We start from the raw sequence: 18,360 nt of genomic DNA, 5'->3' as shown, positions 1-18,360 counted from the left end.
ACCAGGACCATTTCCACACAAGTCCACATAAAGGAATCCAAGCTTTCATCCAGAATTAGGACTCACTTCAGACCGGCCCAGGTGTATTCCAGTGGAGTCAAGAGCTGTAGATGCATTTTAAAATGTTCTATCCTGTTGAATTGCTTAGTATATGCATGCAGAAGGATATGTTAAAGGGACTAATGACATTTGGAAGACTGGCACCCATCAGTATCAGCCACCATCATCCATCAGTACGACAGGCTATGTGGTTGATCTTCCCATATCATGACTCAAACCTGACTGAGCAGGCACCTGGGTGTAGAGGCTCCAGGAGTCAGCAAGGAAGGTTACGTTAAACCAAAAAGGAAAGCTATCAGGAAGTAAGTGATTAACTGGAGGGATGCTATGTTTCCTGAGACTCCTGGAAAGATCCTGAACATGGGAGGGGATGGAGAAAAGGGAAAAAAAGATTCTGAATCTCCAAATTACTCATATTTTCCACTTCCTGCTAAGATAACAGATGGTGCTTCACACAACATAAACATTCATTGCAGGCCCTGTTCTTCAGGAAGCTGGGGAGAATCAGTTGATTACTTTTGCTCCTTTGGGAAAATGACTACACACTGTTCCTTTGCTTTCAAGCCCTGATTTTTTTTTTTTTAAATTAGTGGTTAGCTGCACACTGTCATACACACATCTAATGCCACCACCAAATGGTGAGCCTATTTCAACACTTCCTCAGAGGTGATACAAAGCTGCAGTGGAGGCAGGGAGCTCTGAAGTTTCTGAGGTGGAGTGGCATGCAAATTAAACATGGATTTTTGAAACTTAGGTGCAGATGAGGGTAACAATCAGGCCCTATCAAACTGTTCCTTTTTGCTGAGTGATTCAGTTGAAACTTCAAAAATATTCTTTTTCCTTGTTTTTGCACAATAGGGAGAACTAGTAAAATGTGACATTTTCGCTAGATCAAGCTATTGCCATAAATCAAAGGGTTTATCATCCAGCTGAGGGTGTTCTGATACTCCCTTCCCCTGACAGATCCTCTAAACAGAAAAGACTCTAGTGATGACATGCTGGACTCCATGAAATAATTTGCTTCCAGAAGAAATAGTTAAGCCAAAAAAGTTCAATATAGAAAAGTCCCATCCGCTTATAAACATGGTTAGCATAAAACGAGTAGCCAATCTAGGATTTTACTGGTTTTCTTCTTTAAAAGGTCTTAAGTCAAATATTGTATAGGGCCATCAAATATGTAAACTATTTAGGACAGGTTTTTGAGTTACAATTTTAACGTTTACTTTTAAAGTCAGTAAATGAAAACAATGAATTCTTTTTTAATAGATCCAAAAATCAGAAATCAGAGGTGCCTAGGACAGTTGTAATTTATGAAACTACCTTGGCATCTATTTTACTCCTGTATTTTGTTTTGCATACACAATATAGAAGATATCCTCACATTCACACAGATAAGTAGGTTCCAATATTAGAAGTTTAAAAAATGGCTTTCTTTGCAATCACATTCTGTTTTTCAGTTAATTGGAGACCAAAGGAAAAATGCAAACAAGCAGGTAGGGTGATGGCTAAAGTTAATATGTTGATGTTAAAATGTGGTTAAATTTTTGAGCATGTGGATTTTTAATGCAGGTTTAAAATTAGTTTAAAAAATACGTATAGGGATCCCTGGGTGGTGCAGCGGTTTGGCGCCTGCCTTTGGCCCAGGGCGTAATCCTGGAGACTCGGGATCGAATCCCACATCGGGCTCCCGGTGCTTGGAGCCTGCTTCTCCCTCTGCCTGTGTCTCTGCCTCTCTCTCTCTCTCCGTGTGACTATCATGAATAAATAAATTAAAAAAAAAAAAAAACGTATACATTCAAAAATCTATAGAGCTTCCAAAACAGTCCTACAAAAAAACATTCTGAAAACCACTGCCCTATCAGATTATTTAATTACTACGCAGACTTGTGGCTGATAAGTCCACAAGTCTCAAATCTCCTACATTTAGTTTTTCCTTGTCAGTACCAGAACCCACACAAATGATTCTACATGGGTTGCTGTGGTGTCCTTAGGCCACAGAAGCTTCCAAGAGATGTCTCAGACCCTCTTCTTCAGGGAAAATCCTAGCGCACACTATTCCAAACAGTGTGAGCAGTTCCGCAGTCTAGGAAGACTGGCCGTGCTTCCTCATGGAGGAAGCCCAGCAAAAGAGAAATTCTATTTATGTTTAACAGGAAGAGATATCGAAAAAAGAAAAAAGGGCTCAGGACACCTGTGGTTAAAAAAAGTGCATTCTGCTACATTACAGCAGATATTTCTGCTATCTGACAAATCAATCTTGTGCCAGCTGCAGGTTTAATTCTGAGTCATTATAGTCTAATGTAGGCTAAGAATTAGTATAGCCAAGGAGGGTAAAATTCATTTGCTTTAATCTAGAAAAAAATGTTATTATTATTATTATTATTATTATTTTAAAGATTTTATTTATTTACTCATAGAGACAGAGAGAGAGAGGCAGAGACACAGGCAGAGGGAGAAGCAGGCTCCAGAGAGCCTGACGTGGGACTCGATCCAGGGTCTCCAGGATCACGCCCTGGGCTGCAGGCGGTGCTAAACCGCTGCGCCACCGGGGCTACCCCAAAAAATGTATATTAAAAACCAATGGCACTATAAGATAAAACATTTACTGAATATAAACCAGACTATTTTTTTCAATCTGAATTTAAATTGAAAAGTTGTCTGGAGCCAGTCATGGCAGGAGTCATCCAACTACTATAACCACAAATCAATGGTTTTCACTCTTTCCTACAGGACAAAGGAAAAGATTCTTTGGGTCTTACTTCAAAGAAAATTTGCCATCTCTTTTGTCCTTAACTCCTTGGTATTATTTCACATCACATTTCAGTACTGAGAGTTTGTAGAATCAACTACACTGCTTCTTATTCGAAGCAGGTACTGTCAGTTAACAGTCAAAGAGCAACTCCTGAGTCTTCTGTCAAGCTGTTTTCTGGTATCATTTTGCTCTTTGTCCATGAAGTTCCTGAATCAAATATCAACATATTTTGTTCTTTCATCAGAGTTCAGCTGACAACCAGAAACACCCTTAAAGTTATCAGTGATCCAAGGTTCACATTTCGTTTCTGCTCATACCACCAATATGTAAGTATCGTCTTCAAAGACTCAAAGACAAGAGAATAAAATAAAAATTTAAGTCTCCCTGATCTCTTGTCTCTTCCTTTAAATTGTGAACAGTTTGGGGTACATCCTTTTAAATATTCTTGCATATTTACATTAACAATGACTGTTCACTTGTTTTCTGTAAATTCAGATCACACATACAGTCCTTATTGTCTTTTCAACTTATCAAAGTGCCTTGGAGATCTGTTTGTATCTGCAGAGCTATCCCAGGCACTGGCAAATGTGGTCTGTGGGCTGAATTCAGCCCATATCCATTTTGTGAATAGTTTCACAGAACATAGCCACATTCACTTTTTCTGTCTTGTCTAGGGCTGCTTCTGTGCTCCAGGGGCAGAGTTGAGCAGCCACAACAAAGATCTGCAAAGCCTAGCACATTTTCTGCCAGTTCCTCTACAGAAAGAGCCAGCTGACCCTTGATCTATTCTTTTTAGTATCAGCTCCAAATTTCATCTAATGAATATACAATATCTTATTGATGGATATTTAGTTTCTTTAAATTCTTCCACATTTCGAATAATACTGCAATGAGTAGGTACCAAGGTTTATATTTTTATTTATTTTTAAAAATATTTTATTTATTTGAGAGAGAGAGAGAGAGAGACACGCACAGAGACACAGGCAGAGGGAGAAGCAGGCTCCATGCAGGGAGCCCGACATGGGACTCAATCCTGGGACTCCAGGATCACGCCCTGAGCAGAAGGCAGGCAGTCAACTGCTGAGCTACCCAGGCTTCCCCCAAGGTTTATACTTTCAGAACTCTTCTCAAAAGCCGCTTTGTAAGCAGCCTGAGAAAGGTGCCACTCATTATTTTAACTGTTGGAAAGAAAGGACAATTACATAATGTGACAGAAGTGCTGAATATTGCTACAATGGCAATCACATTACAATATATAAATCTATTAATGTGTTTGCACATCTTATCTTTACACAATGTTATACGTCAAACATATTCAGTTGGGAAAAAAAGGTGCCTGGCACAAACTGCTGCTCAATAAATACTTCCTGACCAACGGCTTCTGAATGAACCAAAATACCAAACACAGCACTGTGCAGAGGTAACTGGTCTGTGTTAAAGAATTTCACTTAAGAGAAGGAACTCAAATTCATAATTACTGACGGTTAAATGTAAAAAATAAAGTCAGTCTGCAGTCATGAGTTCCTAGAATATTCACCCAGCTTTCCCTTTCCTAAAGCAGGTGACAGAGTGGAAGTCATTTTCTTCCTTTGTAAACAAACAGAAATCACAACAGTCCAGTGATAGTGCAGAATGCAGATGTGTCTGAAAAAAATTTCCACGAAGATCCTTCCAGGGAATATTTTTATTCCTGAAATTTTATTCAATTATTTTTCAAATCTACCCCTTAGCTGTGCTTTTCTTTCATTAGAAATTCTATTCATTTTAGCCTCTTAATAATCCTCAACATCTTTACCTGTCTATGCATTTGCTAACTTCCTCATGGTGGTTTACTTCCTTACGTAGTGTCTTTTTTTTTTTTTTAAATTTATTTAAGACAGATAGAATGAGAGTGACTGTGGGGAGGGGCTGCAGGGGAGGGAAGAGAGAGAATCCCAAGCACGCTCCTCAACCAGTGCAGAGACTGATGTGGGGCTTCATCCCATGACCCTGAGATCATGACCTGAGCTGAAATCAAGAGTGAGATGCTCAACCAACTGAGTCAAGCAGGGGCCCGTGTATTTTTAATTGTAAGCTAAGCTTCAGCTTTAATAGGACCGCTTTTCCCCTCATACGAACCTCTATATAGCCTGTTTTGTCAAAGTGATCCTGTGGTACAGGTCTATATGTGTTTCAGCTGAGGTTCCTTAGGGTTTGATCATTCTCAGATTGGGATTTCATTCAACTGCTTGTGAAAATTTCTTAGTTTGGAGTATGGATGGTGTGAATTTGGACCCCAGGTTATATATGATGCAGAATTCTCACTAGAGTCTTGGGAGGAGGCAAGTCTCCTTGCTGCTCTTTAGCATAGGATGAGCTCTTTAGCAGTATAGGATAGGTCAAGTATGTAATTCTTGCATTAACTACATATATCCTGTGCAAGTAGGCTACAAATGTTTTAATGATACATGAACACACTACATAGTGCTTGGTGACTACTACCCTAGGCAACCAAGTCCCTCAGGACCAAGGAGCTGGGTCAAATGGCTAAAGAACTAACCACAGGACATTCAACTGGTGTCCCAGGGAAGAGCCTAACAGAACCTGGGCCCCAAAATAAACATGGAGGAGTCAATAGACAGTGGTGGCCTCTTGTTTCCTAAAGGTCACACAAACTTACCACTACACTGGAACATTCCATTTCCTGGTGAGTCTCACATGGAGGACATAAATGTGTGACATTTGTCCCCAGGGGTGCATAAAGGTTTTGACAAGAGCTCCTCCCACAAGGTAGTTTTTTTTTTTTTTTTTTTTTTAAAGGACAATACAACAGGGCAGCCTGGGTGGCTCAGCGGTTTAGCGCCACCTTCGACCCAGGTCGTGATCCTGGAGACCTGGGATAGAGTCCCATGTCGGGCTCCCTGAGTGGAGCCTGCTTCTCCCTCTGCCTGTGTCTCTGCCTCTCTCTCTCTGTCTCTCATGAATGGATAAATAAAATCTTAAAAAAAAAAAAGGACAATACAACAAATAGGGCTGCAGACAACATTTGGTATAGAATATATCCACAAAAGTCATCTTAAAAGACTGATGATAAAGCCAGTCATTCAAAAAGTCATGACAGCTGTGGTACCGACAAGCTGGACTGTGGGTTGTGTGCTACCTTGACTCTGACTCAAGAGTGAATGAGGGGAAATCATTTTTGCAGTAGGTCTGAGTCTGCTCAAACAAGCTTCCAAACACTTCAAATTCCAGGAAGTTAATTATTTCTGGTAACAAGTCACTTGGGACCCTCCACACAAATGACTGAAAACAAGACCATATCACAATCGTCTCAATCACACACTGTCTGACGTGGTTATAGGTGCCACACAGTGCCAATAACCTCAGCCTCCTGGGAGAATGGATCTCCAGACTGGTTGCTTCTGGCCACGAGCAGCCTCACTGATTCACCGTGGGGTGCGCTGCAAGTATCTCTACCTTCCATCTATCCAACAACAGTGTTTTTGAGACAAGGGCCTTAAAGCAGAGCCTGTGGGCCAGATCCCTCTCATACCTATTTCTGTAAGGCCCATATACTACAAACGATTTTGACATTTTTAAAAGATTGGAAAAAATATATTTTATGACACATGAAAATCACATGAGATTTCAGTTTCACTGGCTATCAGTGAACTTGTATTGGAACACAGCCATGCTCCCTGGTCTGCCTCTGTACCATAATGGCAGAGCTCAGTATGCCTCGGCTGCCTCTGCACAATAATGGCAGAGCTCAGTACTATGCAGGGAGCATCCAGCCCACGGAGTTTAAGATTATCTGCGAGTGGTCCTTGATGAAACACTCCAGCCATCCTCTGCCTCAGAATATCTTATCAAAATCAGGAACTGGGCTTAGTTAACAGACTTGGCTTTAAGGTGGTTTTAAGCAGGTCAGCAATAGGCCAGTGTGGGACCTGCACATGAAAGTACTTTCCTTTGGCAATCACCATGACCTGATGTTGGTAAATGGCTGAAGTATCCACCCAAGTCCCAGAGTAAACAATGAACACTTAGGGCCTGACCATAAGGGCTGCTGCATAGCTTTAGGGTATGAGGCTAGGACGCCCGTTCGATGCTGACACAGACTTCTGGGACAGGCAGGGGCTTAGGGACAAGAGAACAGAATCTAACAAATTGGGTCTCTCAGTAAAAATGTACAAGCTGTATGTTCTACATCTAGAATTGATGATATACAGGATGTTTAAAAGCAGACATGATAGGCTGACCTTTCCACACACACCAGGAAGGGACACGGGGTGAATGGATGGGAAACCTAGAATGAGCCATCCTGAGCCAAGAGCACTGTGCATCACAGGAAGAGGTGTGTTGCTTACCTGCACACGTGTAGGCATCCTTGCTGGTGAAAGGCTTCACGCACTGGCTACAGCTGATTGGACCCACAACAGGAATGGGACTGAAAGTGTGCCCGTTGATGGTCTTCTTGTCCTTCTCCTTCAAATCTTTCTCCTTCTCCTTGATTTTCTCTTTCTCTTTTTCCTTTTCCTGCCAAAGAAAAGAACCAACAGTTAATTGAACACCAGGTAGCCCCCTCTTACCTGGGCACCCAGGTGGCAGGGGGTCAACAGTGGGTGGTGGTGAACTTTTTGGATGATAGTTAGCAGCATGGTCCTAAACAGTGGTTTTTGTAAGTTATGAGCATTCAAGATGTATTAGAAATGCTACAGAAAGACCAGGCAGACTAGGCAGTTCTGTTGGTGGCTTGCTCAGCAGTGTTTACACCGATGGACAAAACATCCCAGGACAAACACTGGGAAGAACTTTCTGGAACGGGAGGAGAAGACTCTGGGGTGGCCATGAACCCTTCTCAGCAAGCCCAACCATGACCCATGGACCAAGCAAGCACCAAGGTGAGGGCCAGCTGCTAGGGAGCAGAAAGGTTGGAGCCATTCTCAGATCAGCCTGGGGGAAAGGGAAGACGATGGGACAGCAAGGAAGCATTAACTGTTCCCCACATTCATAAATATTGTTGTTGTAATCTAAAAAAATTCCTGCAAAATGGGCCTCCCTTAAGTTTGTGATCATGACAACTACTAAACACCTTACACTTGAATCAACACCTTCTATGTATGTTACTGCATCTGCCTTTGTAACTCTGAAGCGGGCAGGGTAGGCATCATGTTTCCCACTGTACAACTGAGAAGATTACAATTATAAACATCAGCTATGATTCTGAACAGCTGCTATGTGCCAAGCACAGCAGCAGGCAACTTACACGTATTTTCTCCTAACAACCCAATGAAGTAAGTGCTAGTTATTATCTCTAGCACACATTTGAGGAGACTAAGGCTCAGAGATGCTGAATATTGTATCTGAGGCCACAGGCCAGTAAGTGCTTGTGTGGGAACTAAGATCCAGATCTGGCCGACTCCAAAAGCTCCACTGTCATTCCCTATACTCTACTGCCAAGGGCTGGCGAGGTATGTTGGCTCACAAAAGGTTACATCGGCAGTCAACAAATCAGGTCTCTAGACTTCCTAATGCAGGGCCCATGCACTGTATTGAACTGGTGAGTGATTAAGAAGTCTGATTCACATACAGTCCTTGGTTAACAGAATACATCTAATAAAAATCTAAGAACCGAATTGCCACATTTTAGAACTAGAAAAATTAAGAAAAGAGGGAGAAATACAAAGCATCTCACTTTACAAAACAGGAAACTGTTCTGAGTGATGATCAGTAACCGCTAAAGTAGGTAATAATCTAATAACAATAAAAAGTAGAATTTTTTTCAGATAATTTCTCTTAACTAAATTTTGCTGCAGGCTTCTCGATGCACAAATTGTTAAACTAAAAAGCTTCTGTCTCTTTGCCGGAGAAAGCTAAATATGCTCCAAGAGTTGAAAAAAATCTTCTGTGGCAACTAATGTTCTGTTCTCTCAAGCCTCACAATGCTCATCCAATCTGAATAAATAATACCCTCATCCTTTGCAGTAATCCCAACTAGTTCTTCCAAGGATAAAAATGAAACAATAAATTCCCATTGTCTCTTTCTGTGTTTATTAGAATTTAGTGCTTTAAAGAAGTTAGGCTCTTACCTCCCCATGTTTTGGTCCTATGAGTCTCACTGTTATGAGGGGTACTTCATGAAATCGACCCCATTTTACCGACATGATTCGACCCCCATGCCAGGAAACGTGCTCTCACAGAAGGAGGGGCTCATGCCGGCAGGGCAGAGCTCAGCAGCTTCGAGCTGCCATTAGAGAAGCAGTAAGAGGAAGCCAGGGACTGGTTGAGAAAGAGGAGGGAGGGCTGAGGCTGCTTGTTTCCTTAAGACACGCTTAACTATTTGCATGCTGCCAGCACCGCCAACTACCCTGGCTACAGAGGACACAGGAAATGAGACAAAACCATTCCCCCAAATATAGTGTGTGTGGATGGTGCTTCCGTTGCAAGATGGACACTCTGGAAGTACTGAGGCCAATTTTCTGACACTTAAAAGTGAAGGAACACATCTATTTAAAAAGACTCCTCATTATGTTGAAATTAGTATGCTTCCTAAGAACAATGTTTAGTGAAGTGTGTGGTAAACTTCGCCTGTGGTCAAGTGATGTATCAGCTGCTTTCTCAAGTGTGACTTTTCCACGTTTAACAGCTGGGGAAGCAGGAGCTACTGGTATTTCAGGGACGGATGCAGAAGTAATTATACTAGGGTACTAAGAAGGAAAATGAGTTCTCACTTTCCCAAACCTACTGTTTGGGACAAGCAGGTACAATGATAAGACCAGAGAGCACTCAGGACAATCTGAACACACGCTAAAACAAGCTGCCATGAAGCCACCATCACACTGCATATCTCTGATAAGAGAAGGAATCAGAGGGAGAACCAGATTTAACACAGACTTAAACCTTTGCAAATGTGCTCTAGCTGGCACCTCTGTAAGGCTGATGGGTCTGGTTCTTTTATACAGAGCACAGGCCCAAGGAGGTGGAGCTGGACACAAGTAGTTCTACAGGAATGCAGCTCTTGCCCCCAAAATGCCTACTTCAAGTCTGATTAAGAATTTGTGTAGAATATTTCTGCCCATCTCGTGGTTGTCTGTATGATGAAAGCTCAAAGAAGAAAATCAGTGTGATAAGATAGGTTTAATGGGCTCACTCCACTCCTTCTGTGAGTGGGATCACGGTCACATTACTGTTTAAATACTCTGCAGTAAGTAAACTTACTTAGCAGGAAATGATACTATCAGAAGATACTAAAAGACAAAAGCAGAACCTGCCAGTCTTCCTGTTATACTTCCTGTTTAGGCTTGTCCCCTTTGAAAAAAACATTAAATACATTTAATTACTCATGCCAGATACTGCTAATTTTTAAAAGGACATATGAAGGATCAATACTCAATTTCTCAAATACTCTCTCTCTATACAGATACATATATATATAGCTCAGTGATACATGCAAAATACAATTTTTTTGGCTCCTTAGAATATTCCTTAAGAGTTGTAACATAAATTAATTCTTAAGCACATATAATAGATTAACAGACTAGAAGTCAATAACTATTTTTACATGAATACATACATCATGCTTAATTATAAGGAAAGCAAAAGTTTACAAATTATTCCTAGAGACTTTAAGAATTTACAGGTGGCAATTTAGTGTATCTTCAGTAAATGCTTACATTTTCCTTTAAAAGAAGTAGGAATACTTATATTGTACAACAGGCTAATAAAAGTAAATCAGATGATCTCTAATAGCAGTTCTTTTAAAAATAATTTAAGAGAAGTAAAATTGTGGGGAGCCTGGGTGGCTCAGTCGGTTAAGCATCTGCCTACCTCCAAGTCTTAGGATCAAGCCCCACATTGGGCCCCCAGTTCAGTGGGGAGTCTGCTTCTCACTCTCCCTCTGTCCCTCACCCTGCTCATGCTTTCTCTCAACTGAATAAAAAAATCTTAAAAAAAAAAGGAAATAAAATTATTTTCATTAAAAAAACCCTCTAGTGTTAATATCTATAGTAGCATTTTCAATTGTCTTAACATTATGGAGAAATAGCATTAGTCAGCAGTTAAGAAAAACCAGAGTCAGCATTCTCACACTAAGAAAAATTCATTTATTATTCTCATCATTTAGAGAATAAAACAGTGCTGTGCGGTAAAGCTCTACCATAGGCGCTATGGGCAATATTAAGTCAGAGTATTGAACATAACTTTACAAAAGATGTATTGTTCCACTATTCTATTACTATCTTTTGATACATTCACAAAAGTGAGCTATTCTACACAAAAGGTGACTCGATATATTTGGCCAGTGGGGTGCTTTTCTAAACATCTGATAACGTGAAATAATGGCTGCTATCCAGGTTACAGATCTGTAATTTTTAAAAAAGATTATTCTTAATATTTATTAGAGAGAGAGAGAGAGAATGCATGCACAAGTGGCGGGGCTCTCTGCTTAGCAGAGAGCCTGATGTGGGGCTCGATCCCAGGACCCCGAGATCATGACCTGAGACCTTTAACTGAGCCACCCAGGCACCCCAGATTCATACTTTTTTGAGGGTTTCTACCACCAGAGGCAGTGTGAGACACCAAAGATCAAATCTTGAAGCCATGTGAGAAAGAGGAACCAGTCTCATTACAAAACAGTGCTGTCGTCTTGGCAAAGGAGATGCTCCGATGCAAAAGGTCAACTGAAATAGCCTCTGCCAGGGAAGACAGACTCTGCTCTCACCATTTCCTTCTTTTCTTCTTTCTCTTTATCTCTACTAGCAAACTCCAGTCCTTTGAGTTATTAAAAAAGTTAAAAAGATATCGTTTAGTAAGATATTGTTTGAGTGAGCATGAAATGAAGTGTACAGACTGCTGGAAGTTAGCCTACGAAGAGGTTATTCAGTTAATATTATCTAGTTCTGTGACCTGAAGCATAGCTCTCTGTGCTTCAGTTGTAAAATAAGGAAGATGGGATGGGACTTTTTTAAAGGTCAGGTTCCAGTTTCTAAGTTTGCTTACACTGTTTTGTTTATGTATGTTTGTATTCCTTTATTAATGCAATCTGTGGTATATTCACTGTCCTACTCTGACAATTAACATCACTGGGATATGGATAGAAAGGGGACTCTCCACTTATTAACCGGTCTCCCAATTGAAGATCCCACATTTAAAAAATAGAGCAAACAACAAAACACATTTGAAAGTATCAAAATAGATAATAAAATTTCTCAAAGTAAAGGCAATGATCTTTAGTTCTTTAGGAGTTTCTTAGCACCTAGCAGAATGCTGAGACTATCTACACAAGTCATTTGATAATAGTTGGCTAATCTTATACTGATTTTTGCAAGGAGATTTGCTTTTGCTGATGCCAACCAGTGTCCAAGCCAGCAGTGATAAGTCAAATAAGGCTCTATTTTAAGCCTTGCTGCCAATATTTAGAACCTTGAAAAGCATTCTGCCCTCTTTAACCTTAATTTTTTAAATTATAAAGTTTTCAGGTTATGTCTGAAGTTAATATTTGCATATATGATTATACTAGGAACAATTTTCTAGACTCCTTGCATCTTTTCCTAGGTTTTTTTTTTTTTTTTTTCTGATTGTCCCACTTTCCTCCCCTTCTGCACCTGGGCAGGAAAAATGAAAACAATTCTGGTGGCAGGTTTCATGGAAAAATTCCTCTGAGTGAGGAATGAACCTCGCTAGCATTTGCTAAATGAAAGATCCTTGCTTCTTCCTCTGCCTGTGTCGCTGCCTCTCTCTGTGTCTCTCATGAATAAAGTCTAAAAAAAAAAAAAAAAAAGGGTGGGGGGATAACAGCCCAGGTGGCTCAGCGGTTTAGCGCCGCCTTCAGCCTAGGGCGCGATCTGGAGACCAGGGATCGAGTCCCACACGTCAGGCTCCCTGCAAGGAGCCTGCTTCTCCCTCTGCCAGTGTCTCTGTCTCTGTCTCTCTCTCGGTCTCTCATGAATAAATAAATAAAATCTTCAAAAAAAAAAACAAAAAAAAAAAGAGACAGATCTTATTTACAAAACCTCATAAAATACGCTGGCTCTACTTCTACCAGCCCACTTAACAGAGGGCTTTAGAATCTTGAATTTGGGAGTGCGGGGGGTGGGGGGGGTGGGGAGTGCGAGAGGTGCAGGCTTACAATCATATTGAGTTGGGTGCTTGTTCAGTCCCTTCTTCTACGTATATATGTACATCCCATGCACATGTATACACATGCATATACATAGTGATTCCCTGGCAAGAGCTCCTTCACTGATTTCCACTCAAGACCTTTTTTTTTTTTTTTTCCTAAGTTATTTATTTTGTTGGCAGCTGGGTGGGTGGGTGAAGGGAGTATAAGGAAGTGGGAGGCAGAAAGAGTTCTCCTGTTGACTTGACACTGAATTGGATTTTGGTTTAGCACTGGCAATCAGTATATAAAAGTAACTCCTGGTCTTCCTTTCTTTTAAAATACATTGAGGGATGCCTGGGGGGCTCATGGTTGAGCATCTGCCTTTGGCTCAGGTCGTGATCCTAGGGTCGTGGGATTGAGTCTCACATAGGGCTCCCCACAGGAGCCTGCTTCTCCCTCTGCCTATGTCTCTGCTTCTCTGTGTCTCTCACGAATAATTTATTTATTTTTAAAGATTTTATTTACTCATGTATTTATTTGAGGGAGAGAGAACACATGAGTGGGGTGAAGAGCAGATGGAGAGGGACCAGCTGACTCCACGCTGAGTGCAGAGCCTGATCTCACAACCTTGGGATCATGACCTGAGTCGAAATCAAGATGCGTAACCAGTTGAGCCACCCAGGTGCCCCGCCTTCAGGTACATTCTAAATCTGGTTTACTAATTAAAGCATGTGGTTGACAGTATGAGATCTGAAGCCAAAGAGATCCGGATTTGGACCTCCATTCCAGATGTGGGGGCACAACGCCCAGATAGGGTAACTCACTCCAGGGAAAGGGTGATTCTATCAGCCTCATATGGTTGTGGAAAGGATTATATATATTATTATATTATATATATTATATAAAATAACATATGGAAAGTGCTTAGCATACAGTAAAACCCAATTAATGGTATTACCGTTTGTTGCTATTTTTTTTTTTGCTGTTATTTTTCTTCAGATATTAGGCAATTTCAAAGATTATCTCTGGGTTTATTTCCTTGTGTCCCACTACTTAATTAGTTTTTGGGTGCATGCAGGCTGTGACAGGACCTATGGGTGGTGACCTCTATAGTGGTCACAGAGGAATGCCCACAAAGGTACTTACTCTGCTCTTCTTACTGCTGGACATTTTATTCTTGATATAGCTGAATGTACGACTGACTTTTGTTCCACTCTTCCCTTCAAAATCTTTCTTAGAGGGGCTTTGTGGCAGGAAACTATAGGTCTCTTCTGTTATGCTAAATAAAAACAAGAAGATTGATTTTTTTTAAAAAAGACTACAGGATTTTAAAAAAGGAAACTGAGATTAAACACACATTTCTTTGTAACCATATTATTTTAGCTACAAGTCATAGTCAACTTATACACACACATGAAAATGGGGAACAGAACGAGCAGGACAGGGGCTGCTGACTGGTTCCATACACTAAGATCCGAGAAGAGAGCATACCACAATGCCCACGTTCTGGTGCCAAAACCTGGCTAAGTTTTGTTGTATCAGCCATTAGTGTTTTAGTAATAGATTTTTAGTATCAAACACAGCCTGTCAATTATTCATTTATTATTTTATCTGAAACTTCTAAATCTACAATAGCACTCAACTTAGAACCATCTTTGCACCAAACAGGTGCTTGAGAAGAAACTCATAAGTACAGTGGAATAATGGATACATTGATAAAGGTTACAAAGAAATTTTTATGACCAAATGCATATTCAAATTCCCTAAAGGAATAAGTCACATATTGTTTTTAGTCTCTGGGTGCACTAGACACTCAATACTGGTGCATATAGCCTTGCACAATCTTAGGAGAGAGAAGAGTGTAGAAATATCCATTTTAGGAGTTTCACACTGATCCAGATGGACTACTGATCTACAAAGCATCTAAATCCATCTATGATAGACATGTCTAGACCTTAGGAGATTCATAATGGTTGATTTCCTCAAAGAATGCTGGGCACTTGTATACATTATCCATTACACAGAAAAGGATTCTACTTAGATTACTTTTTTCAGGTGTTCTACAATCGTTATTTTAAGAACTTTTCCACAGAAAAGTTATGTTTATCTCAAGGGCTTCTGGGAGACGACAGAGGCATAACTTCAGAGAGAGAACAATCCTCTCCAATAGCTAAAGGTCTGTTTATATATAAAGTACTGTTTACAAAATAAAGCCATCTGTTATTATGATAAAGGGGAAATGGTGTGAGAAGCACTGCTCTAGAGGACAAAGGATAAATAAACTAGGACCCAGAAATGCAAAGAGAAGCATTCATACAGTTCTGGATCACTGAGTCACTCTAAAGCCTTTGTGAAAAGGAGAATAGCTTGAAGTGTAGTGCAACAATCAAAACCCTATATGCTTACATTAAGAATATTTTAGAACCCCATAAGCATGACAAGAGGAACATAAAAATAAACAATGAGTCAAAGTATCAATCTTCTGCCTATTGTCAACTAAAGAACCAATTCACTTACTTTGGACAGAGCTGTGTAATATATATCTGTACAGGTAGAAGAAAATGACTTTATTTTAAAGCTTACAATGACTAAAGTAGCAGCACTGCACATGCACAAACAAAATGCTGTCAGCCCTTAGGGACTAATAATTTCTATAAACAGAGTACAAAAGTTCATAAAGTCAAATACAAGTGTTTCCTCTACTGAATAAATGCAAACGTTTATCATCAGGAGAGAAAACAAAAGTAAAAAGTTCTTGAAGACATAATTCAAAAAGGATAGGCCTTTTTTACAAACCACTTGTAGCCACTATTCCAAATTTATCACTCAAGGAAGTAGGATTCCAATGAGCTGAATTCACTTCTTAGGTTAGTTAAATGTCCTAAGACATTTTGGATTTCCTTCATTTCGTCTCAGGGAAAGGAGTAACAAAATAAATGGGCGGTACCTCTCAGTCAGATTGGCACTGGTGCTGTGGAAAGGCCGAGAATCTGGAAGAAAAAAAAAAGGTAGAGAAAATGTTGGAACCAAAGGATTGTGCCTGGCTGACAGAGAAGAGGTTTAAAATGTTTACAATGACACACGTAGAGCAGAAAGCATCTGAAAGCCGTGTGTGGTGCCTTCTCCTCCTAACTAAGGGTTTGGAAGAAGGAAAGATTCAACTCAAAACCCTTAACATTGGAATTGGAAACAGGCAGTAACAGGAGTGAATTCTCCCTGACAAAAAATTTAATCCAGGATCCAAGCTAGTGAGCAAACCCCAAACCAACATGTTCTTCTCCATGATCAAACACACGAGACATGTTTAATTCCTGTTCTTGCCAATGCTCCATTTCCAAAGGCCATCTTTCTGAGATGACATCAAGGAAGAACATAAAATCGAAAATTAAATATATTCTATATGCTGTTCATTTTGCTTTCATAAGTTTCCATACCAAAAGATCTAGCTATTGTAAATCTAATATTTTCGTGAGCATTCTTGGAAATGGATTAGTGGACAAGAGAAGAGCATCAGAGCTGGCTTCTAAGTTCCTTGTCTTATTACTAATTTGGGGTGAGATCTCTGGATTTCATTTCCTCATCTGTGAGACGAGGGAGTTAAAACACATGGTAAGGTCTTTGCCAGGCTGACACTGACAATGTGCAGGGCAGATGCATTCTTCCTTCTTCCATGACTATCAAACCATAAAGTGAAACAGGTCGTTAGAAGTAAGGCCAGGTCAGACAGCAGGGCAGCAAGTGGAGCAATCAGAAGGAACACTACATTATTTTATCTACAACATGTTAATAAAGTTTGAGTTACTTCAGAACTTAGATCAGTGGGTCTCAAGAAATGGTTTCCAATTTTAGGGGATCAGGTATAGAAATACTTTCTGTGCATAACTCCAGGTAGACAAGAGCTGTCGAGTACCAATGTTGTTATAATGTGAATGGGACACACACTTCTTCCTTCAGGTGGGTTTCAAGGATCTGAGATTACTGTGAGTCAAATTTTAGTTTGATAAAGATTTGAAGATGTTCCACTACCAGATTCCCAGCATTTAAAACTCTTAAATGTCCAACCTGTTCTAGATTCTGAACAGAAATTCAAAATGGTAGCTAATACTAAGTAAATAGCCAACAAGTGTTCTAAGTCTTCTTTCTATGGTTCTTCCTCTTACCAGCTTGGGTTCTTCTATTTCACTTATAATATGTGGTAGTAACAGCCAGTTGAGAAAGATGAACCGAATAAGAGTTAATCTGGGATCTGTCCGAGTTTCTGTACGATCTGTACGATCCTCTTGTCAGGTGTGAAATTGTCAGCAGTTTAACCTCAGATGCTTTAATTTACTTAAAGAACCAAGTGTAGTTTAGGATCAGTGGCTTTAAAATCTTTTCCATCCAAGGGACCTTGCATGATAGAAGCAGCATTAAATTCTCTCATGCTCCCAGGACTCTGATGTATAGTAAAGCAATCACCTAGAAAGTTAGCACCCTAGTAAGATGAACAAGGAGAAACTAAAATCCACAATGAGGAAAAATACCAACCAGCAAAGTGCCCAGCCAAGAACAAGCTCCCAGTACATTTCTGTTGAATAAATTAAAAACTGAACAAATATGTGATTAAGTACTAGGAGAATCTATGACTCTTACAAGGATTTCTAACATTTTTACTGCTGAAAAAATTTTAATTCATTTGCTGTGACTTCCTAGATGTGGTTCTGAAAACTGATTAATTCACCAATACATCTCAGATTCCTAAAGTGTCATTAAGTCTTCAGAGAACCTAATAGTATGAAATAACCAATGTTACTTCTCTGGTACAATCATAGACAAAAGCACAGAAATCTGTCACTGATGTTGGCCTGCAAAGTACTATTGCAGGTCAACAGCATATTTCAACTAGGCTTTTCTTAAAGTCCTGAAATAACCTGCAGACCTAATATACTATAATATTCCAGGGTCAGAACTACTGGATGGACATGGTCAATATTTTCCAAAGTATGTTTCATGGAATACTAGTCTTGTGAGGTGTTGTGCATAGTCAGGCACATTTTGTGGTTATCTAGCTAATAACTTTGGGAAACAGCTCATTGAACATGCTGCCTTGGAAATTCACAATGTACACATTAGCCTCTGAAACCAGCTTAACTGGAGTTTCCTAAATTTATGTGGCCATGAACCAAACCAAACCTTTCTTTTTTTCCTCTCTCTTCTACCTCCCTGATGCTCACTGGTATTTGTGAGTTTAAGTAACATATTTTGAGGAATGCTAGATACTTGGTTCAAAGATCTCTTCAAGCTTCTACAACTTTTATGATTCCATCATGTTGGGTGAACTGTATAACCAGTGCTGTTTTACATCAATAATTTTATATTAGTGGTAGAAGGAATGCCACTGGGACCTTTGTTGTAGTTGCCATATGTGGACCTATTTCCCTGGGTGTATCACAAATATTTTCAACTGAAATAGGCTTGAGAATTTCTG

At 40.0% G+C, this 18,360-nt stretch overlaps 1 protein-coding gene across 19 annotated transcripts in view; it reads right to left on the bottom strand.

Moving 5' to 3' along the window:
- Positions 1–18,360, bottom strand: part of AKAP13 (A-kinase anchoring protein 13) — a 320,680-nt gene that overhangs the window by 43,223 nt on the left and 259,097 nt on the right. For all 19 annotated transcript variants that reach the window (XR_012017659.1, XM_072798849.1, XM_072798869.1 and 16 more), the window contains 3 exons: positions 15,841–15,883; positions 14,040–14,172; positions 7,162–7,330 (listed from right to left, as the gene is read on the bottom strand). Coding sequence is in view for 18 of the 19 variants with exons in the window: in XM_072798849.1 (XP_072654950.1) it covers positions 7,162–7,330; positions 14,040–14,172; positions 15,841–15,883 (345 nt within the window). In the remaining variant the exon portion in view is untranslated. The remainder of the gene's footprint in view (positions 1–7,161; positions 7,331–14,039; positions 14,173–15,840; positions 15,884–18,360) is intronic.

Source organism: Canis lupus, chromosome 2 (genome assembly GCF_048164855.1).
Source record: "Canis lupus baileyi chromosome 2, mCanLup2.hap1, whole genome shotgun sequence".
In the NCBI taxonomy this organism is placed as follows: Eukaryota; Metazoa; Chordata; class Mammalia; order Carnivora; family Canidae; genus Canis; species Canis lupus.
This window is presented reverse-complemented; position numbering and strand designations above follow the sequence as displayed.